Raw genomic sequence first — 23,254 nt, forward strand, 5'->3', positions numbered from 1 at the left:
GCAGCGCTGTCTTCTCTGTCGTTATTTCTTTTTTATGAATTCCCAAGAATGCTCCCACACACTAAAAAAAGCCCGTGCGTCTGCTTTCCCGCACAACACTCGGAGAGTCAATCACTGCAACTTACGTAGGCAGATCATCGAATGAGGATGCCGAAACATATGTTTAGACCAAAAAACGCAGTCTAAGTTGTGACATTAAGCAATGCAAGCGTGACGTTTTGCATTGCTTAATGTCACAACTCAGAGTGCGTTTTTTGGTCTAAACATATGTTTTGACATCGTTATTCGCTTGGCTGCTTCCGTAAGTTGCGCTGATTGGCTCTCCGAGTGTTGTGCGGGAAAGCAGACGCACGGAACTTTTTTAGAGTGCATATGTAACTTCTTCCGCGAAGGCTGACGAAATTTCTTCTGGCTTGTAATAGGCGGAGGCAGTTCAAACTCATTGTTATAGAAACACGTTATCCACTTTGCTCAATGGTACCTGCTTTTTAAACGGTCCAGCATGGAAACAGTGAATACTTTGAGAAGTAAAACCATTTGTGCAGCTTTCAGCGTAAGCACGGATATGGCTGAAAGCACACTATTGTTTTCAACCCCCCCCCCCCCCCCCCGCCCCGCCCAAAAAGAAAAAAAGAAAATAAAAAGGTATAGGCATTTTGCCTAACTTTAATTTAAAAAAAAAAAAAAAAAAAAAAAAAAAAAAACTTTGCTTAGATTTTTGCAGAGACAACACCTCTGTCCCCTCCGCCGTGGAGCATCGAGTTCAAAGGCCGCTCTTCAAGAACACACTTTTGCAGGCACTGTGAAAGTAGGCACGAGCACAATATTCACGAGGATAGAGGGAGACACCATTTATGGTGCTTCCTTTTTATTTTTCCAAAGAGGGCTTTTTCCTCAAAGCTGTCTTGAAAAAAAGAACATGGAGAAGTAGCATGGGGGGCCGGTCACACTTCAAATTTATGGGCTTTTCTCTACAAACAGAAAATGAATTAGGAAACGAAAATCGCCGCGCAGTGTTATTTAATTTCGCTTGCAGTGCCATCATACTTGTCATGCCTGTCTGTTCGAATGCAGCGGGAATGTTTTTCAAAATATGTTGTCTTATCTTATTAGAGAAAAAAAAAATACATATATATATTTACTTATTTATTTATTATTTTGTTAGAAATATTTTTGTTTATTTTTTTCCTACGACTCACAGCATTGGGCCTCTGAGGTTCGGAACTCCTGCGTTGCAGCTCCCTTAGCCCGTATCTTATTCCGAACCTGCTCAAGACAGGAGGCGATATTTTTGTTGTGGTTGTTGTTTCACGAAAAAAAAAAAAAAGTAAGACACTTAAGACTGCTAACGTGTCGGTATCCGAAAGTATTCGTATATGTAGCGTATTCTTCTAAGCTACTGAGCTCGGCCGTGCGGCCTCACAGGAGTCTGCCCGGACGGGCTCTGCTGGCTCTGCGGCCGGCCGCTCCCTCTTACCTGCAGCCGGCCCGCTGCGCCATGGAGAGGGCTTGTCTGTGGAGTGGTGTTCCTTGGAACTACGCCGCGCTCTAGCCAAAGGGATGGCTGCTATAGACTACAGGCTTCGCTACATGAGACAGGGAAATTTATGCGCCGTTTGGGGCGGCTTCAAAAGTCGAAAACGCCGCTTCGCTCCGTGTGACAGCTAATGCTTTTAGTATTAATAGAATAAAATAGGCAATGCGGCACAGTGGTATTAATTTTTGGCACCATCTGCTAGATAAATTTGACCTGTGAAACTTAAAATTTTTTTTTGCGAAATGGCTGCTACCTTGTGGGTAATAAAGTGGCTTTATGCATTCTTCAATATTAGTGCATTTTGTGTATAATTAAAACCTGGCATTAGACGCAAGATAAGTATGAGACTCCTGATTGGCTAATTTATGGGGCATTACTGCGAGGGACGAAACAGGAACTACCCAACATCACAAAACGAAATACAAACTGAGCTGTGCTGCTCATGATGGCATGTAATATCCACTTTTTTCTAAGTGAAACATTTTCGTTATGACAAAAGAAAAAAGCCATGTTTCATTAGACAATTTTATCATAACGTTACTTTTTCACCGTTACATTTGCCGCCATAACGAAACCAGGCACCATAACGAATTGCGTAAGAAAACGTGTTTGCAAACTGCCCAAAAGGAAAAAAAGACGATATAAAATGAGTTTCCTAAACCTTTTTTTTTTACTATTATTTCTCAGCTAAGTGACGGCATAGCGGTAACGTTCAGGATGTGACGGTAGCAGTCTGCTAAATGTCTGTAATATGCCTTCACCACGACCTTATAGAACAGGTAAAAAAGAAAAATCTCAACTCAAACATGGATGGCCGTGACAGAGTCGAATTAGTTCCTCTCTGTTAGTGAAGGAGTTATACCTGGGAGGCCAACATTAGGCTTGCTTGTCGCGGCACAGGGGCACGGATGTTTAGTGGTATTCATATTGCTTGCACTTTTGAAATATTCGGTAAAGAACGAGTAAACTATTGATTCAATAATGGCTCTGAGCTGAGCCGGAAACGTTCTTTTATCATATATCTAGTATGATGCAGTAATAACGTGATGTGTTACCTTGGTTCATATTTCTTTTTCCCCCTTTTTTTCTAGGGCGCACCTGTCGGAGCGTCCATACTCTTACCATCCTTATGGTCATCTTTCGTGCTGCGCATGTCGCTTACGCAACAGCTGCTGGTTTCCCGTCTGGGGCTGGAGCCCCTACAAGCGCCGAGCCACCAGAAAAAGTAACGAAATTGATTTTTGTTTTAGTACATTAAGATGGTATTGGGGAGTTTTAGAAAATCGTTGGGTTACCTCCGATAGCGACACACGATAACGATACGATGCTTGCTCAATGACGTTAGCGGAATATCGGGTATCGTTATCGGGGTTATCGAAACGATCTACTAAAGCACTCGTTTTGTCTGATTCTGGCTAGCACGTTAATGGTGTCGAAATTCCGACCTAATTCGAATATTCAGTCTCGCAAATACAATAAAGATAGCACGTATCTAACCAATTTCTCCTGTTGCGCCCATACCATGTAAACGACAACCACCCTTGTCCAAAGAACTTGTTATTTAGGAGCTGTAAATATCTCATGCTGTTCTAAATTATGGCATTTGGCAGTCAGGTTTTCAGATAAGTTAATAGTGGGGAGTTGTGTGAATATGACAAGTTGTGTTCTGTGATGACTTAGAAAGAAAGTTCAAAGGTCGTATTTACCTAAGAATATGCTTTTAAAAGTCTAGTATTATGATTTCTTTTAGGTAGGCCTAGCCGATGTGCCACATATATTGGCGCTCACGTTTTATATTAAAACGACTAATATAATTAAACTTTCTGTCCATTCCCCCCCCCCCCCAAAAAAAAAGGAGGGGGGGGGGGCATTGAGAAAGTACGTTATTTCTTTCCAAGCAGACCGGTCTGGAGAACCGCTCCCGGAATATCCACCCCCCTGATTCTGCTCACTCTCATATTGCAGCAGGTCTGCTCACTTTCGGAGAAAATATTGGCGAATTAAAACCAAGTTCCGCAAATGTAAAATCAATTATTGGAAAACCGATATCTATACACGTTTCTTTCTTTGACAGGAAAGAGTAGGTCATGATATATATATATATATATATTGAGTAGTCGAAGAGAAGCACTAAATGCACTGAAGCTATACTAGCTTTGAGTTCTAGTGTGGCTAAGGCAACGAGCAGTATGGGCTTGTATTGCTATTATTAGTACATTAGCTACGGTGTGTAAAAGGCATTGAGCCCCACAGGAGTTCATGTACATCGGTCGTCAGAACGGGGAGAGCAATCGCGCATCACGCGAGAGTACTCGGATCATCTTTCTTTTTTTCTGATGTACTTCTTTCAGGACGAGTTCAAAATCATGCTTTAGAACAAAAGCTTCTGGAACCTAATTACCGTTCTAGCTGAAAAAAGGGACGCGCGTCTTATAATCTTTTTTCTTCATTTATGTACTTCGCACATGGGTTTGCTAAAATCCTCGCTAAACCTGGGGGTTCCTGCCACCTAATTGTTTACCGTTGCCTCCATACGGGATGAGCAATCTGAGCCCCATATTGATATCGAAATGTGCTAACCTTAAAAAAAAAAAAAAAAAGTTTCGCGCTCCGATCAAATTGTCACGGATAGCAAATTAAACAAAAAACGAACAAATAACTGGAAAGAGTGTTTAATAAGGCGAACTTGTGCCTACAAACTTTAAGATAATGTATCAAGCATCCTGCGTCGGCGACGGAAGAGTCACTGACCCTAAGCCGCGCATTACCGCTGCTCTCATACAGGCGGTATGCTCAGGAATGTGCTGAACCACAACACGCGATTACAGCCAAGAATAGGCTGTAACTTCTCAGAAGATTGATCGATTAAAGAAAAAATCAGGCGGAGTGGATTCGAACCGCGTTCTTCCGCGTGGCAGCCGTGTGCGTTCCAACTTCTTCACGCTCGCGTGAATATATCAAGTGAATCCTATAAGCCTCTATGCGGTGGCGTAGACGCTAAAAAAGTAATTAGAGAACACCTAGAAAAACTAAATCTGAAACAAACAAAGAAATTTAAGGGCACCTAAGAACTTCTTATGAGTTGTGAATGCGAAAGCATTAATGTCGTTCTTCCGCTCCCTTGGTTCGTCTGCGGTGTACTGGCGTGGATGGCTACGTTCGCTACTGCCGAGGTTGCGGCTGCCGACGATATTGATGCCACAGGCGCCGCCATGTTCCTCGGCACGAGAGGAGCAGAAGCGGCCGCAGTCCCTCACCCCCCTCCCGCAACGCCTGACACGAGAGCAACGGCCAAGCGCATGTTTTCGCGAAGCGGTCCGTCTTACGGAGTGAACTATCAAGGCGTAGTTTCCTTCCTGGGAAAAATGAGAGCAAAAATTCGTCAAGGTTTACGTTAGGCCCGTCTGCGAACGGCCGAGTCGACAGCGCAATTAGAGTAACTGTATAGGCTCTGCTTGCAGAGCCAGAGTATCGCGTTCCTTTTCCTTTCGCCGCCATCTCCGTATTGGCGGAGGAGTGGTCACGTGCGCAGAGCTGGATCCGACCTTTGTGCGGGAAAGCGGCCTTCTAGAGCGCCGAGTTTCGGGGGAACATATTTTCGGCTTTGAGTTCGCAATATATAGATCCTAGACTAAAGTCGAACGAACCGAAAGCTTAATAACTCATTGGACACTATGTGCGTCAACTGGGTACAATACAATCCTGTTTTTTTATAACGCGAGCGATGTTTTAGGATATCCGTTTCCAAGGTATGGAAAGCAGACGAAACGGCCGACGATCGCGTAGCTCGCGTCTGCGGCTCTCGCGGAGTGATGCGCGATCGGCACATCCGGCTATCTCGGCGAGTCGGCGAGCTCTCGTCCCTCTCGTCCAAAAGCGAGGGGACGGCGTTCTCGTCAGCCGCACTATTTTCCTTACGTAGCGCGCCGCAGCACGCCACAGCACGTCGCCTCGCGTCCGCGCCTTCGTGTCCCCTGGGAAAACCGACCTTGGCTTCCCGCAGTGCTTGGCTCCAGAATGGCACCATTGCGGTACTCTGCTCCGCAAGCGGAGCGCAATTAACTTGCTGCACCATCTGCCGACAGCCGCAGCAATCAGACAACGAAGTGCGTCGTCTGCTGGCTGCGCGTATCGGTAGATGGAGCCACAAGCTAATAGCGTCGGTAAAGCCCATCCATGCGGCATTAAAGGTCGTAATTAGGGATGTCGCGAACCGGCTCAGGTTCGAGGTTGACCAAGTTTGGCTTTTTCGAACTTTCAACGTGATGTTCGACAAAGATTCGACTGAAGTTCGACTTTTGTGCGCATGCGCAACAACTAAAAAAAAAAAAAAAAAAAAAAAAAACAAGAAAGGGTTGACTTTATTTTTAACATTTTGGACAAAACCCCCAGACTGGGGGAAAAAGGACAACACACTTGATTTGTGGGAGAAAAGTCCAATATTTGTTGGGCGTATTGGCATTACTGATTCATATTACTAGCTAACGAAATTATTAAAAGCGCTTATTTTAGGTTTTATATGGTGTAAATATTGGTAACCATTGTATAAAATATAAAATAAACTACTTTCTAAATTATTTATTTCCCAAAATTTGAAATACACGTGTAGAAGCCGGGAAACACTGTCCATAAGTCGAACTTCTTTGAACTTTAGTGAAAGGTCGAAGGTTCGGTAAACCAGTCGAACCTCGAGGTTCGACATCAAAATCGAAGTCCGACAAAAGTTCTCTACAGTAACAATCTTCACGGACTCACAAGAAACAATGAATGCCTGCCAGACGCACCACAAAATCACCCCTTTAATTAAAGAAATCCAGAAATTAGACATAATGACGAAGACAAAAGGCACTAAAGCAGTCTTGAAAGAGATCCCTGGAGCGGACATGAGGGAATTAGGCGCAACGAGATCGCTAACGGTGCGGCGATAGCGTACCACCGTCTCCTCCTCCGCAACACCGATGTTGGCAAGGGTCCCGGTCCATGCCTGCTCCATGCATGGCCAGGGACTCAGACCGCTGACCAAACCACTGCTCCTTACAACACCGTCGGACGGATAGCGAACGGCAACGCCATCTCAAAAACGATTAATTAAACGAAATAAAGGGAAAGACAATCCTACTCCTAGATGCTTCAGAAGATACTAGATAGTACTCCTGCGAAGAATCAGGACAGAAAGTGCCGATGTACAAGTCGAAACGAAGAAATGGACAGACACCGCAAGCTTACGGAAAAAGCCAAACTTTGTTCTTACAAAGGCAACAGGCCCATTCTGCAAGGCCCAGACAGTACCCGAAATGACTCATTTCATGTGGAAGTGCTGCCACTTTAAGAACGAGCTGGAGGCCGCTCCTGCATCAATCGCTGCGCAAAACAGGCCGAAGCAGTTCGAAGACTGGTTGCACCCGACAGGTGACATCAGCCATAGAAGCAATATCCTGGGCCCTGTTCTAACTACCTTGAGAGGACGAAGCTCGGGAATGAAATCTAAGCCTCTCTCCCCTCCAAACATCCAACAACGCAATTTTTCCAATAAAACTTTCACAATCCACTCTCGTTACACCTCCTGTACGTCCCCCTCTGACCCTACCGAAGTGTTATCGCCAGAGTAGAATCGGAAATCAATAAACGTTCTTCCACTCCACTCCACTCCGCCGTCTGCGAACGGGCCTAACATGGGCTTTAGTAAGTATTTTGCACTTATTCTTTTTTTGCAAAACGTGATCTGCGCCTTGAGATTTCACACGGTAAAACTAACCTACTCACTGCACATTCGGTGAAAGTTTAAGCTTACTATCTGTAGGCGCCGATTTTTCTGGCACGTTTTACAGCCGAAGGTCCGCTTGAGACACCCTACACCTTTTTCCCGACCTCGACGTCCATCAGGTGGTGAACCCCGGGGAAAGCCTGAGCATCCCGTGCTTCCTGGAGACGCCCGGCGGCAGCGTGCAGTGGATGCGCAACGGCCACCCCGTGGTGCTCGACGTGGGCTCGGGTGCCGGCGGCCGTCGCCAGTGGAACATCTCGCGCGACGGCACGGCCGCCCTTACCATCACCCAGGTGACCAGGGCAGACGACGGCCTCTGGGAGTGCCGGGAGTTCGGGGACGACGACTCTGTCAGGAGAGTCACCAAGGTGCTCAAACTCGTCGTCACCGGTACGCTAGCTGTCTTCTGCCACGTTTTTCTTATTTTGTATTAGGACCGAAATACGGTCAGGTGTTGTATTATACGAGAAATCTGAAAAAGCATGGGAAATCCCAGCACCTAAATATTACTCTTGCAAAACTAAGGAAGAGCTTCTTCGGGCAGGGGAAATGGGCATATAAGGAACTTGAAGCATTGTAGGTACAATGATTTTGACCGTCGTAAAAAGTCTGAATGAGCAGAATTGTGTACTCAAAAGGCTAATTAAGGTGCAGGGAATGCTCCTTAAGACATCGTTGAGATAAAGAGAGGTAAGGGTGCGTCGCTTGTTGAAACAGACGAAGATAAAATAATCTATTTTCGGTAACAGATTGTCACATAAGAAGGAGCCAAGAGCGAAAGTCATAAGTAATCCCGCGTTATCGCAGCTAATTAGTTGCGAGTTTACATTTTTCACTTAGTGTTCACTTTTGGAGCAAGAGCGCTCGATAATTGCATTTTTGTATAAAGAGGAAAGGTATTGAAAATACAATGTAATAAAATACCCGCTCCTAAATAAGGCATCGCATATCTTTTTTCATGGCTTTTCAAATCACTTCTTTTGCGGTCGCGTTTACTGAACTCCCGTGATTTCAAAGCTTTCATCAAATGTGATTGGATACTTGAAGCCAGTAACATTGAAAATAGCGCAAGTAAAAGTTATACTAAATATTTGTCAGTTGCGTTTGCTTTAAATAGCACAAAAATAATGCGTATTATTTTTCCTTCTTTGTGCGTTTCGTGGACGAAACTATTCTATTTCGAATTAAACTGGCTGCTTAAATTGAAAAAAATGTCATAGCTTATTTTGCAGAAAATTAACAATATATATAGGGCTCGTTTTGTTTTTTCCTTCGCACGTGCGGGGATATTGCAGACTTCAAAATATGATATGCTGTTGACCTACATATTCCTAAAACGCGCGACTGAACTATGGTAGACTCACAGACGCAACTGATTCAGAATAGCGGCATTGGGCTTTCAATGCCTCCTGCAGATATAGTTTCGTGTTTGGTTCTCTTGTCAAACAGCGCAGGCTATTCTACGCTGATTTTTTTGCCGTCAGCAGACATAGAAACTGACAAGTTCCATCAACGTCTGTTCATCAAGGGCTTCAAGGAATTTAGTGAGCATTCACGCATTGACGTTTTGGTGGTGTACACTGCTTTCATTTGGTAGAGAGAAATTGCGTCTTTCAGCCGCGTTTCTTTTTTTTTTTTCAAGCACTTTCCTAGCCAACAAAATATTCATATGTTACGTTCGCAGACAACTTTTGCTTTTGCGTTCCTTCCAGAAAACTGTTTAAAATAATAGCCTCCAATATTTAGCTGTATGCCAAGTAGCCCGCTAATCGTTTAAGCGGATAAAAAACGTCAATTCCATTTTACTAAAGACAATGTTCACGCGATCCGAATGATGGCAAGCTTGCCTGGGCCTCGGTGCCTCGTCGGACAACACGATCGCCTTCGGCGCCAAGAGCCGTTTCAAAGAGTGTACCCTTTGAAATAAATAAACCGAATGGAAATAAATTGAGGACAGTTTTTTTTCTTAGAAAACAGATCACGGAATGAAAGAGCGGAAGAGGAAAAGATGGGAGTTCGAGAGAGAGAGCTTGAGACAAAAGTGAAATCATTATCCGCGAAAACGACGCGTTCCTTTAGGTGTACTTGGGCGGTGAGCATAATATTCCAGAATCATTACAGTACTGACGCAATAGTAAACATGACTCGTGAGGCTGTACAATCCGGTAAACGCTGATTTGTTATACTATAAACGCCTTATTTCTTGCGAAAACCTAATTTTCTCGGATTTCGCAATTTTTGAATTATCGCGAAAAATAGGTCCCACGAATATGTTTTCTCATGGTGAAAAATGCACAGCATACCATTCTTATTCGCAAACTTTTGTGGCCGCGAACTTTTTTTCAGAACTATACAATGCGCCGAAATCTGGAAATATTGAGCCCGCTAAAATGAAGTCCTTTACAGTATATCTAAAATAAAAGAGTACACTCTGTCGAAGAAGGTAAGTTTAAAAAAAAAATTAATCATTGTTTGTATCCGAACAGAGGCGCCTCTTTCAAAATCATAATGACGGGGCAGAGCATTTAGTCAATAAAATTAACTTTGACCTCGGAGACAAAAACGCAACATCGTGATCGTGTTTCAGTGACGTAACTTCCTCTACTTCGTCCCCTTCTGTCCCACTTAAAGGCAGAGCCACAGGCAGCTAGCGTACCACAAAGATATAGGTTTGAACGTTTACACATTTTTTAACTTAATCATGGGGTAGGAATAACATACTTAATAATGTTTGAAGACTGCGATTGACTGAAAAATTATGTGTATTTGAACAACTCCCTCCGCAATGTGAAACTACTTGAATTGACCTCAATAACGTATCTACGAAAAAATAAAAAAAAGTTGAAGTATACGTCTATGACAGGGCTCGTTTTATTGTTACGAATGACAATTGACGAGGCGTGAAGTGACTGGAAGAAACAAAACGTGTAATGGGACAAATTTATGCCCAAAACAAAATAGAAACAGGCTAGCGTCGCAGGCGTCGAAGGTGGCGTAACAACAGGATCAAGCGCAGGCATAAGAGGGACTCCGGCTCTCCACGTGGAGTTCCTTAAGTAGTACACGCATCGGCTTCTGGAACGATCGGCGTAGAAGGTTCCGCGTGTGGAATATTGGGTCCTCGAATAAGCAACATAATACTCGAATACACCAAAACGCGACATTCAGAGGAATAACAAAATGTTGCGTCCGCTCCCAGTCATCGAACATCGGCTCTTTGTGTGGGAGCCATGCGCGGTAACAATTTGGTCACGGGTGCGTTGCCTACTTGGCTGTCTGCGCGCGCAGCATTACTCTCCCGTTAGAAAGTGCATGGACCCAATGCAACAAAAAACAAAGCAAACCGAAAGAACGGCGCACTATAGACTAAGACGGAACACGAAACGTCCTCAGTCCTATTCAGCATAGAACGGCTTGAGGCGAACGATGTAAATCACCCCTAGTCCCGGCCGGCGGCATGAAGAAAGCTGGGTTCTGTGAAGCGCCACTTCGTAGTTCAAATCCCCTAGGCGGCGGAGACTCTTGTCAGGTTCAAAGGTACCTCTTTAACAGCTTCTCACTCAGGCTGCGGCGACGGATCGGTGTCCACGCCCAAACCCCCGTCTCCGGACTGCAAGTGGACATCCCGACGACGGAGGTTGTAGCATGCAGCGTCGACACGTTTCTGGTCTTGAATCCTGAAACGGGCGAGCTGGAAGACTTCTGCCCATTGAGCAACTACTTGGGCGTCGTCGCTCCCGTCGGCATCTAGCTCGTGGGGCAGCATAGCGTTGTGCATCGTTGTTACCTTGCGACTGTGACCGATCTAACATGGTAAAACTACGGTGGTCTTTTGAACCGCTTTGTTGTCTGCGAACGTAACATACTGCAAAACTTCGCCCCACGTCTTGTGTTACACGTCAGTGTACATTAACATTGTGTCGGCGACGATCGTGTTCAGCTGTTCCGTCAGCCCGTTGGCCTGGGGATGGTGCGCCTTGATTCGACTTTGACTGGTGTGGCTGAGAAAAAGGACCTCTTGCGTTCGCTGCGCCATGAACGATGATCCTCGGTCTGTAATCAGGATCTCGAGGGATCTGTGCCGGAGGACGAAGAATTTAACGAAAGACTTGGTGACTTCCACGGTAGTTCACGATGAAAGGGTTTTCGTCTCAAAGTATCGTGTTAGGTAATCGGTTGTGACAATTATCCACCTGTTGCCTTGCTCTGAAGGCGGGAATGTGCCGAGAAAATTCATTCCGACCTGCTCGAACGGAGTGGTCGGTGGTGCAATGAGTGAAAAAGTCCTGCCGGCTTCATCGGTGGTTTCTTCCGTCGTTGGCATTCGTGGCAGGACCTCGTCTAGTTATGTACAGTTTTTGGAGCTTGGACCAGTAAAATTTACGTATCCTGGCAAGTGTTCCGCTTTATCCCAGGCGCCCAGCCGTCGGGTCATAATAGCATCCTTGAAAGACACCTTTGCAACTGCTGGTAGGAACTGCTGTTGCCAAATTTCTCTTTGAACAGCACACCTTGGCGAATGGCGAAGGTTGGCACAGCTCGTAAGAAGGCTTGCTTGGGGAACTGTAGTCCGTCGTCCCTCTTAGAGCTCGATGGGGGCTCGCAGTTGAGGATAAGCTCATTGAAAAGCTGCCATGTCGCTGCCGTTTACTTCGCCGAGAAAACACTCGTTGTCATCATCGTCGGAGCAAGCGGGTTCGGCTTTGACAGGGGCCCTTGACAGACAGTCTGCGTCACTGTGCTTCCGGACGGACTTGTACACCAGGCCAGGGTCATTTCAAACTCCTGCAGTCGTAGGCTCTACCGATCGAGGCGTCCGGAGAGGTCCTCCAGATTCACGAGCCAGCAAAACGAATGGTTGTCTGTGACCACGCGAAAAGGACTCTTACATAAATACGGGCGTAACTTCGTTATTTCCCAGACGACAGCAAAGTACTCCTTTTTAGTCGTTGAGTAGTTCCTCTCCGATTTACGTTCTGACTTGAAAAAAGGTGATCACTCGCTTTGCTCCCTCCAGCCTGTGGACCAGTACCCCGCCAAGTCAGGTGTTACTGGCGTCCCTGTGAATCTGTTTCAGCGAACTAGTCGGAATTGCCAAGAATCGAAACGTCTGGAGTCTTTGCTTGAGCTTATCGAATGACCGCTGGTGTTCTTCTGTCCACTCAAACTTTACGGCATACTTTTTGAGGTGCGTCAACGGTGCGGACAGCTTTACGAAGTCTGAAAGAAACCATTTGTAGAAGGCAAAAAGTACCGAAAAATTTCGTCCGGCCTTTTTGTCAGATGGCGGCGTAAATGCGGCTACGGCGCGCGTCTTTTCGGGGTAAGGGCAAACACCTTTGTTGCTCACGACGTGGCCCAGGAACTTTAGTTCACCCGAGGCGAACCGACATTTTCTAGGCTTGAATGGCAGACCGACACTTTTGATGATCTGAAGCACGTTTCGAAGTCGTCTTAGGTGTTCGTCGAAATACCGCAGAAATACTACCACGTTGTCGAGGTAGACGAGGCACCTTTGCCATTTCAGACCCGCCAAAACTGTGTCCACAACACGCTAGACGGTGGCTGGTACTGTAAAAATTCCGAACGGTATCACTCTGAAGTCGTACAGTCCGTCGGGTGTGACGAAGGCAGTTATCTCGCTGTCGTGTTTGTCGACTTCCGTGGACGAAAACTATTGATAGTGGCGCAGACGGTCCATAGTATCGTCGATGCGGAGTAGTGGATAGACGCCCTTCTTAGTCACAGCGTTAAGTCGGCGATAGTCTACTCAGAACCACAGAGTTCTATCCTTCTTCTTTACAAGGACGACAGGGGGCACCCACGAACTTATTAATGATTGAATGATCTCGTCGTGGAGCATTTCCTGGACTTGATCTTAAATCACCTTCCTTTCCTTCGATGAGACTCGGTACGGCGAGCGGTGGACGGGGTGCGCGTCTTGTGGTGTTTCGCTACCGTTGTTTGCCGCACCCTTGACGTTATGGCAAAATGCTCGTCAAACTAGTTCAGAGGGTCAAGCAGCCGTCTTCGTCCGGTAGCTGGAAGCTTCGGGTCGATGTCAAGTTCATGGGGTGGCTTTCTCTTGTGCTGCGATGAAGTGGGCCATTCCGAAAGTGCAGCGATTGCGGCTGAGTTCTGAAGTTCTTCGATATGGCCTAGGGCGATACGTTTCGTAAGGAGTTGCGACTCATGGCGGAAATTTGTAACCAGGACCATGGCACACCAGTCTTGAAGTTCTATTACTCCTCTTACGACACCGATTCCTCATTCTAAAAGCAACTGGGCCTTTTCTCGAGCGGAGCTTCGCGCAGGAATCTTCATCGGCTTCGACCTGTACAAAAACGCTCGAAGGCGGCTGTACCTTTACGTGGTTTGCAAGGACTGGGACTGCGGATAACGCCGCTTCGCGTTCCTCCGGGGATTGGGCAAGTTTTGGTAGCGTCAGCCGGTTTGCTACGAGATCGGTTACGGCGCCGTACTCGCATAAATAGTCCATTTCGAGGATAGTGTCCCTCGCACATTCTTGCAGAATAACGCACTTCAGATGGCAGGTCTCACCATGGATGTGAAATAGTTCAGTTCACATTCCAGTCGGCGTTATTAGCTGACCTCCGGCGGTACGTAATTTCGGTCCATCCCACGGCGTTGACACTTACTGAAGACGGCGTGCAAACCTCCCGCTCAAGACGGAGTAGTCTGTTCCGATTTGAGTCTCGACGCGTAATGGCTGTCGATGGTCACGCTGAGGCTGTTGGGCACCATCGCAGAAGCGTCGCTATAACGCATGGCGTCGGTCGAGTGGGAGGTCTCCGGCGTTTTTGGGAGCTCTTTACGTCGTTGGTTTACGGCAACTCCACCTCCAGGGGTTGCCGTGTTTAGTTTTCCCGGCGCGAAAGGGGCGACAGATTCTCACGACGGGGTCGGTGTATCGGTGAAGCTGCACGTCATGGTGATGGCGACCGGGACCTGCGGCGAGGTGCACGTTTGAAAGACAGGTTGTCGAAGGTACTCTTCGAGCTCCCGCGGTCGCTCACAGTAGCATGGACATGGGTCGTTCGGGTGGATGTCGCACAGCCCTATTTGCCGGCAGGGGAAATTCCGGTAGTTATGGTCGGTTTCCCCGCAGTGATAGTACGACGGGCGTCGATCGGCCGTCCTCCACACGTCGGTCTTCCTTGGCGCAGCTTGTTCTGGACTGACGTGCGCCCGATCTTCCTGGCGTCGTTGATATTGCGGCGCCGGGGGTTCATGTCGGGGGCCACCATGCACGGACGTGGGGCTGGTGGACCACTGCGGCGTAGCTTAGTACTAGCTACTCGGGTGCTGCTACGGTGACGTGAGCGTCAGGCTGAAACACTCAGTGAACCTCCACTCGGACGACCTCAGAGAGTAATAGTGATTACGGGTGAACAGTAGCGGGTAGCATCTTGCGGAGCTCTTCCCGGACGATATCCCGGGCGATCTCTCGAAGCCTGTCGACACCGGCGATGTTCAGGTCCAGGCGGGAAGCTGCGACGGTTGTAGCAACACGCAAGCTGGAGAGTCGGTGGTAGTGGCCTGCTCGGGCCGTCAGTGCTCGCACGATATTGGTGGCTTCAGTTACAAAACCTTCGACAGTCGCTAGGCGATTTCTCACTAGGCTTCGGAAAATCTCACTCTTCAAGCCACGGATAAGGGCGCGAAGTTTCTTTTCCTCGGCGGCCTCCGGATCACCTCGGGCACTTAGGCGCAGGGCATCTTCAACAAAGCTTGTCACGCTTTCGTTGGGTCTCTTGTGCTTGCTTGAAGAGTATCCTCCGCTTGCTGCCGACGGTGATGGTTGATGAATATTCACTTCAGTTGGGGTGGGCAGAACTCCCATGAAATAAAGTAAACTTAGTAGTTCTCGAACCAGTGTCTCGCAGTGTCTTCAAGTAAAAAGTAGAGGTTCTGGAGGCGCTGCTCAATCCTCCATCCGTTTTGGCGGGCTACACGTTCATCCTCTTGCAGCCAGTCCTCTACATCCACGTGCGCTTCTCTGTGAGAGGACGTCGGATTGCGGGGAGTGATGGGTAGGACGACGACGGGCGGGGGGGTAGTCATCGTCGCGGTGTTCTTCCGCTTCAGCGGCACGAAACCGAATTCCGGGGGTTGACCTTTGGTACGGAGGTTTACTCGGGTTTCCGCGTCTTTTGCGAAGGGTAGCATTCCCGGGGTTGATCACCTGAATGGGCCGGGATGTCTTCAAAGGGGTACGCGTCACGTAAATAAAATTTGATACCTAGCACCTCCACCAAAATGTCACGGATGACAATTGATGAGGCGGCGAATGGCTGAAAGAAACTAAATGTTTAACAGTTCGAGCTTGTGCCGAAAATGAAATAGAAGCAGGCTAGTGTCGCAGACGTCGATGGCGGCTTAACTGCAGGATCCAGCGCAGGCGAAAGAGTGACTCTCCTTCACCACGCGGAGATTCATATTAAAAATAGCGCAAAAGAGACGGGACAAAAAGACGAAGAAGCACACAGGACAAACGCTAGCGTTTGTCCTGTGTGCTTCTTCGTCTTTTTGTCCCGTCTCTCTCATGTAAACGCGTGTGCTTCTGAAACAATGGGCTCAGAAGGTACGGAGCATAGAACATTCGGACCCTGAATAAGCATAATAGTTCTGGAATAAAACAGGACACGGCATATACAGAAATAACGAAAGTGCGTGTCCGCTCGCAGGAATCGAACCTCGGCCGTTTACGTGGGAGCCAAGCGCGACAATCATTCGGGCATGGGGGCGCTGCCTGCTTGGCTAGCTTCGCGCGCAATATCCTGTTCTCTTTACTGGAGAACGCGTGATTTAATCACTAAATGCCAATTGCTTTTCAAATTGCCTAAGAATACTTAGAAAGCGAATGTATATAAACTTGTATAGATTTAAATGTTCTAAAAATACGAACAAAAATGGTCATTTTCCAATCGATGGACAATCAATTTTTTCATTGAAAAGAAATCCTGCATGAATAACACAAAGCATTTTTTTTACAACCTGTGAAAGAGCCTTAGCGAGACTTTTTGATAATAGATAGAACGGTTTTCAATTCAAAATATACATTTCCTTTGCGTAATGTTATATTTTTATGACACGCGTAGTCATAAATCTTGCTTGTGCAGATATATCAACCGGCGGGGGAAACACAAAAACATTAATTTTTCGCTATAGTAGATAACTGCGTGAAGATATGAATATAACTCTCCTATCTAAACCCTAAACTGTATTTTAACTTTGACAGAACATACATAGGTAATCGCATTTTGAAGACACATCCTCCCATATTGAAGTGAGCATGGCTACGATACATAAATAAAAAGGTGAATTAAATTATTCTCCTTTCCAAGGATACGTATCGCGCTGTTTCAATTTAATTCAGATTCTCATGAACGTCTGCCCCCCCCCCCCCCCCCCCCCCCAAAGCATGGACAGTTCTCAATAAGACGTTCAAGTTGCAAAGAAAATCTTTTCTGTTCTTGATTTGTTCCACCGGGTTTCGGTGCATCGTATTTTACATGTTATCGCTTATATAAAAAAAAACCAAATTTAAGCATAGTGATACATACATTTACACACACTTAGGATAACACGGGTTCTACCGCATTGTGCATACCAACTAACTACCGCAGTGTGCATACCAAAATAATAATTTGCAAACTTTTTTTTGTTTTTGTTTTTTTGCGAGAGGAAGACATTGTACTTAAGCTTGGCGTACCGTCTATCGTACAATATGCGAGGCATGCGCATCTAGTTAGAGTACGCTAACAACCTCCGTTCGTGAAATGTCGCTCTCGGAGTAATTGATATCGATTAGACTTGTCCGCCAAAAATGTCAATCACATTTCCGGTGGGTGGTTAGCGGCTACGACCTCGAGCTAAATATTCGACAAGAAGCAGTGTACACAAATTACATTCCTTATTAATTGCGGTAGAGAGCACCAGACAGCGAACGCACGATGAGAAGAAAAAAAAAAAGAGAGTATAAAAACGTACGTCGATTTTCCTGGAAGGTTGTTAGCAGAGAAGCCGTTATTTACCTTCGCTGCTCAAATAAGAATGAGTACAATGAACTCACCCAGAAAATATAAGTAATAACGAAATGACCAAGTAAAAAACAAATAAGGGCACATGAAAAAAAAAAAAAAGAAAAAGAAGACGAATTAAGGACGAACTAAACGATAAAAAATAATTCTTAGTGCGGCGGAAACTCCGACTTTTTCTCGGACTCAAATTAATTGACTTCTGGGCACACGATAATACGTCTGAGTGCACCGTTCCGTTGAACTCTCCGCTAACACTCAATCTAACCACCCGCGCATACGAGGTTACTCATTAAGGCTCCTCCTCACACCTGCTTAATTATGGCTTCGTCAAAGTTCGCCGATGAGAAAATTAAAACTTTTTTCTTTTCCTTTCTTCGCTTTACTGTTATCTCAATTCTGCCCTTTCGCTACATTCGGAAGTTCGGCAAGTGCTTTCTCGTGTTCCCCGCTGGCGCCAAGGAGGAAGTGACGTCATCCGAGGGAAGCTTCTTCTTAATTGAATCGGGATAATAAGGGCAGCAGCGTTCCATCACAGGGAGCGGAAAACGAGAGATGGTGTTTGCTCTTGGAGTAATCAAAGGGCGGAAATGCGGGAGGGTCCAATACGAGTTCGTACTGCTGACTCGCTTGTCGTCCCGTCCTTCGTCTTCAAGTTTGTCATTGCTATTTTTCTTCTCACTGGGTCGTCTGATATACCGGGAGTTCCTGAGAAGAGAGAACCGTGTTTCTTCGGTCGGGTAAATAAACTATGCATCAGAGGAATCCCAAACCCCGTGAAAATGTGAAGCTAGCGGTTGGTATAGAAATGGAAAGTTAGACAACATGACGTTACCTGGAACAGAAGATAATTGAAAAATACGAAATTTATTTATGAGCCGACGTCCACCCAAGCCAAAACTTCTGAAAACAGGAATTGACGTTGTAGGCGCCTGTGGCATCTATTTTGGCGAAAGAAAGTTGTCAGCGAGAAATAAACAATATCCTCTTTCTTGCTGAGAAGTGTTTTCCACTGGTATAAATACCACAAAAATCCACAATGCGGAGTTTTGTTTTGACGATATTAAGCTTAGGTGGACGTAGGCTCATAGATAAATTTCATTTTTTCAACTATCGTTTTACGTAGATAACATCATGCTGTCAAACTTTCGCGTTCTATCCTAACCGCTAGCGTCAAATTCTTACGAAGTTTAAGCTTTCTGAGGTGCATAGCTTACTTACCCGGGCTGAGAAACGCGGTTCACGTTTCTCGGGAACTCTCTGTATCTGTGGTTCTAGTCGTTCGAGGCTACAATTTGAGTGCGTGCTTTTGTAAGAGACAAAAAGAAATAGTCAAGTGCCTTCTTAATGGAAACGCGAAACCGATTGCTGCCCCTCGAGGAAAAAACAAACATTCAAAGATGCAACAATGGCGCGAAATTAGAAAAATAAAATATAAACTACGTTCTCGTTTTTTGCAATTTTTTTTGTATACGGCTACATTTCTGATTTGTCATATTCGCGACTGCAACTAAGCGCCCCCGACCTAGAGGGCTAAAAAGTAATTGTAAAAACAATAATGGGAATATGTTCAATAAACACACGAAAGCCCGTACGTTAGTGCAGTAATTTACATAGGAGTCCTATATACTCTAAGTTATTTACTGGAAAAAACATAATATATTGGTATGTGCAAAATGAAATTGCCTCTCACACATAAAATCGTATGACAGGTGGACGCTCTAGCATTGGAAACTCACAAAATTTATTCATAAAAAATATTCTCTTATATATTTGCAAGATGAGATTATGTCTGAGTTCTTTTTATTTTATTTTTTTTATTTTTTTTTTTGGGGGGGGGAGGGGGGTTAAGTATTTTTGAATTGCACGAAAAGGAGTGTAGCATCAGCACACACAAAAGAACAAAAATAATCAGTGGGCTATTTTTTCTTCTTTCTTCGAGTTGGTAGCGAGACGTGTCACCTGTTCCAGACTGTGACGATATCAGTCCCATAACGCATAGGCGGTGTGCACCTACTCGGCGTCACCATGTTGCGCATTGAACAACAATTCCTTCAAATATCGAATGTTCCTTGTTGCTTCCTTTCTTTTTATGTTCTATCTGATATTTGTGTTTTAGCATCTGGTTTTGTATCGTTCTTCGTGAGGTCCTTTTGTTGTCCCCACTGTAAAACAAAAAACTTAAAAAAAAACATCTATATTTTTTTTGCATGTATGCTGTTGACATGTTTCAACGTGTCTTTCTTTTCCCTGCAATCTGCGTACCAACTTGTTTATTTTATTTTTAATCTAAACAAACGAGTGCATATTTGTGTCAGCAATCCCTCTTTCTGCTGCCTAGGAGCCCCCGAGGAGCCCTTCATCACGCTGGGCGGCGATCGTCTTAAGGACGGCTCCAAGATCACGGTCCAGGAGCGCGACGAGGTGGAGGTAGGCTGCGTGGCGCGCCGTGCCGTGCCCGCAGTGCGCCACGTGCACTGGATGATGGGCGACACCAACATGACGGCCGCCAGCCACCTGTTCGTCGAGTTCTCACCCCAGGAGGACTCGTACACCACGCGAAGCGTGCTCAGCCTTAACGCCTCCCGGGACCTGCACGGCGTCCAGCTCTCCTGCCACGTGTACCACGTGTCCTGGCCTACGTCCGCCGCTGTCAGCGCCTCTCTGGATGTGCTTTGTGAGTACGCGTCTGAGTGACACGGCAGACGTATAGTGATAGCATATTCAATTCCAAGCTTCTTTCACTTTCGACGTAAATGGCTTAATTGGCACCGGCGGGTATTCGTTCAATTGCTGCTGCGCCGTGCAAGTTAGAAACCCGCGGTTAGAACCTCGAAATCGTAGCTCACAGCCCAAATTGTACCTTTACAACGAGTTATGGTTTTAAAAAATAATGTCTGTGCTACTTCGCATTAACAGAAGGGGATTACTTCGGGGAGTCTGGCAGTCTGATAGCTGCTGCAACATCGGATGATAGTCCGCAAAATAATCATTTAAATGTGTTTTCGTTTCTTTTTGTGAGAAAGAGAGAGGGAGGGGGGTTCATGGGAATAAAATCGAGCAGTTCGGTAAGACAGGCTTTTTTACACTTTGTTTTTCTGACATAATTCCACTATGCTAAAACAGGTAATCCAAAGTGCACGCCAACACAACAGAAACCAGAGTATTTGCCACATGCACTATCTTAAGCAGGGCTTTTATCCACAAATACAGTATTCTGAAGCCGGTTGGCGAAAGTTTAGCTCAATGATGGCTACTAACAAGAGGTTTTGGCATGTCTGGAAACAGTGCTTCTTCACTGTTGTTTTCTGGAATCTCATGATTCAATTTCATTGTATGTCATACTCACCTATTGCTTGTAGCCAATGTCACGAAGCTAGGCCTGCAATTATCAAGGGTGAGGCAAGCAAGAAAATCGCCACTTTCTCGCACTATGGTGGCAAAGGTAATAGTAGCACTGAATATTAAGCAGCGGCAAGCTACATGCTCAACGTCGCCTCGCATACTGTATATTATACACAAAAAATAAGCAAAACATCACATGCAAGGTTGTTTTGGATATCTATTTTACACAAAACAACGGCGCTGCGTGTTGTAAAAAATTAAGTTGAAAAGCACTCGAACAATTTCAACTCGTTGCCGCAAAGGGAACACGCCTAAATTATTGTTTGCTTTCTTTTTTTGCTTATCTTATTTGTCGTTCTCTATCGCGTTATTTTTCTGGAAAAACCCGGTGATCGCTCTGTCAACGTCTGCTATAAGAAGCGCGTCACTTTATGTTTGATCACGTGATGTGATCCATGGGAGTAACTCGGATCTACTCGAGCAAGTTTTGTAGCACAGCGAACGTAACGACGAAAGTAGCTTAACAAAGCCTGGAATATCTGTAGGGCACCTACGAAGGGTGTACAATAATTTCTCTCTCCCAAGAAGGGAGGAAAGGAGCAAGCCTTTTGAAGCGTTCTTTCTTCTTTATTTACTGCCACTTTGCGGGATTAAATAAAGAAGAAAGAAGGAAGAAAACTCGCAGCTTGTTAGCTCCATCTTCATAACAAAGCGCCCTTTCACATCTCACGTCAATCACAGGCTGCCATGAGAGAATGTTATGGGGGATCAAGTATAGCTGAACTATCCACAGTACAGTACTGGCCTGACTCCGGCGAATTATTTTCTGTTCGGAGGTTTGAAGCAATCTTTCCGTGGACGGTAGTTTTGAAGGGATGAAGGTCAAACGGGAGACTTTTTTTCTTCGTCTACCGGTTAAGATCATTGCAGTAAAATTGCATAAAGTGTATAGAGCTATCAGGGAACTGTATTAAAATTAAAGTAAACTTTAACTCTTTTTTTCTATTGAGGTGGATAAATTACTAAGGCCAGCGCGGAGCACAGATCGGACACCAGTTCAGCGGCAGCGTACGGTTGAGAATTGTGTTCAATCAATCAGTGAGGAAAAATATTCCAGCCGAGAGCTGATGTTTTCTCTTCACTGAAATGAGAAGCTGGAAATGGTGAGATATCAGCCATATAACACATTGTATCTAAATTAAACCATAAATACATTTCCTAGAAACTGATTTGGTGGTCGAATTGTGAGCCCCTACAAGTTCCCAAATTAATAAGATTTACGATATCCGCCTTGGCACAGCATGCAGCTGTTCACGAAGATATGAGTAGTTCTTCAGATGTCTAGCTCCGTTCAAAAATACGTTTAATCTGCACCGGACGCCCACCATTTGAATAAACTTAAAAGCACCAATACACTTAACATATACATAAGATAACAAGGTCTGTATTAATTTGCTCATCTTTGTGTTGTATCCTGCGCTAACGTATGACGAAAAAAAAAAAACACTTACTAAAAGCGAGAGCAATCTTCTTTGATAGACCAAAAAGGACGACTTGAGTACGTATGAGCACGGCAGGAGCAGCAAGTGAAGAATCCATGACCTTATAAATCATTTCGTGTGATTGCACGCGCTTCGCTTAAAAGTGCACGAATCTGCGAATGCATTAGGTAGAAAGTTGAGATATAAAACAAAACCAAATTAAACGAAATAAACAATCAGACATTAGCAAATAGCAGTACGTGACAATAAAGGTCTTTAAAAAGCTTTTTGTAAGACGTTATGCAATTTATGCCATCAAAAATCAGGTTGACTAATTTATGTACGAGTAAATGCAAACAAACTTAAAAATTAATGGTCTACTTGGCAATTTAAAAGAGGCAGGCAGTTAACGTACAATTCTTCTTAATTTTTACATCTACCATTTATTTGTTTCATTGCCCCGAAGACATAGATGACAATGCCGAAACAATTGAACACAAAAGGACGAGACAAATGAATGCATTCAGAGACGTGTTCCTGTCTATGAAATGAGAGTTTTTTTTTTTGTTTTTTTAAGTGTTCTTGATAAGTTGCTTTTTCTTCGATTCATTATGGATGTTACCGGAAATTTGCCCCACCTTTCATGGTTTTCCCTGTACACCTCTTTTGTTTATTTTTTCTATACAGCTGTTCATACACTTAACGCAGCACAAAATAACAAATGGTGCAACACACACCAGAAGAGCCAAACACGTGAGAGTCTCACATCAAAAGCGACGACATGAATCAACCATTTCGTCGTTTACCCTGAGTCTGGGTTTTTTTTTTGAAGAGCAGAAGTAACAGAAAAAACAGACAGGTTCTTCCACCAGCTCGCCTGTACTTTGACTCTTTTCTCGACAGGAATCACTCTGACAGCTTTAATAAGCATTAATTCTTCGAATGGAGTGGAGGTGATAGGATATTTTGCGTTCCTTTTTTTGTTTTTATTTTAAAAAAATACTAACAAAATTGTTTACTGAACAAATTTATCAGCCGAGTAAAAAAAAAAAAAAAAAACTCCGCA

The 23,254-nt window shown here is 45.1% G+C and overlaps 1 protein-coding gene across 1 annotated transcript in view; it reads left to right on the forward strand.

Moving 5' to 3' along the window:
* Positions 1-2,634: 2,634 nt before the first annotated feature.
* The window catches only part of LOC8024035 (hemicentin-2), a 62,303-nt gene continuing 41,683 nt past the window's right edge, over positions 2,635-23,254 (forward strand). The window contains exons 1-3 of the mRNA XM_042289237.1: positions 2,635-2,762; positions 7,421-7,691; positions 19,704-20,039. Coding sequence (XP_042145171.1) covers positions 2,667-2,762; positions 7,421-7,691; positions 19,704-20,039 — 703 coding nt within the window. The 5' untranslated portion in view covers positions 2,635-2,666. The remainder of the gene's footprint in view (positions 2,763-7,420; positions 7,692-19,703; positions 20,040-23,254) is intronic.

The sequence above is a fragment of the Ixodes scapularis genome, unplaced genomic scaffold, assembly GCF_016920785.2.
Source record: "Ixodes scapularis isolate PalLabHiFi unplaced genomic scaffold, ASM1692078v2 PGA_scaffold0__279_contigs__length_252992795, whole genome shotgun sequence".
Lineage (NCBI taxonomy): Eukaryota > Metazoa > Arthropoda > Arachnida > Ixodida > Ixodidae > Ixodes > Ixodes scapularis.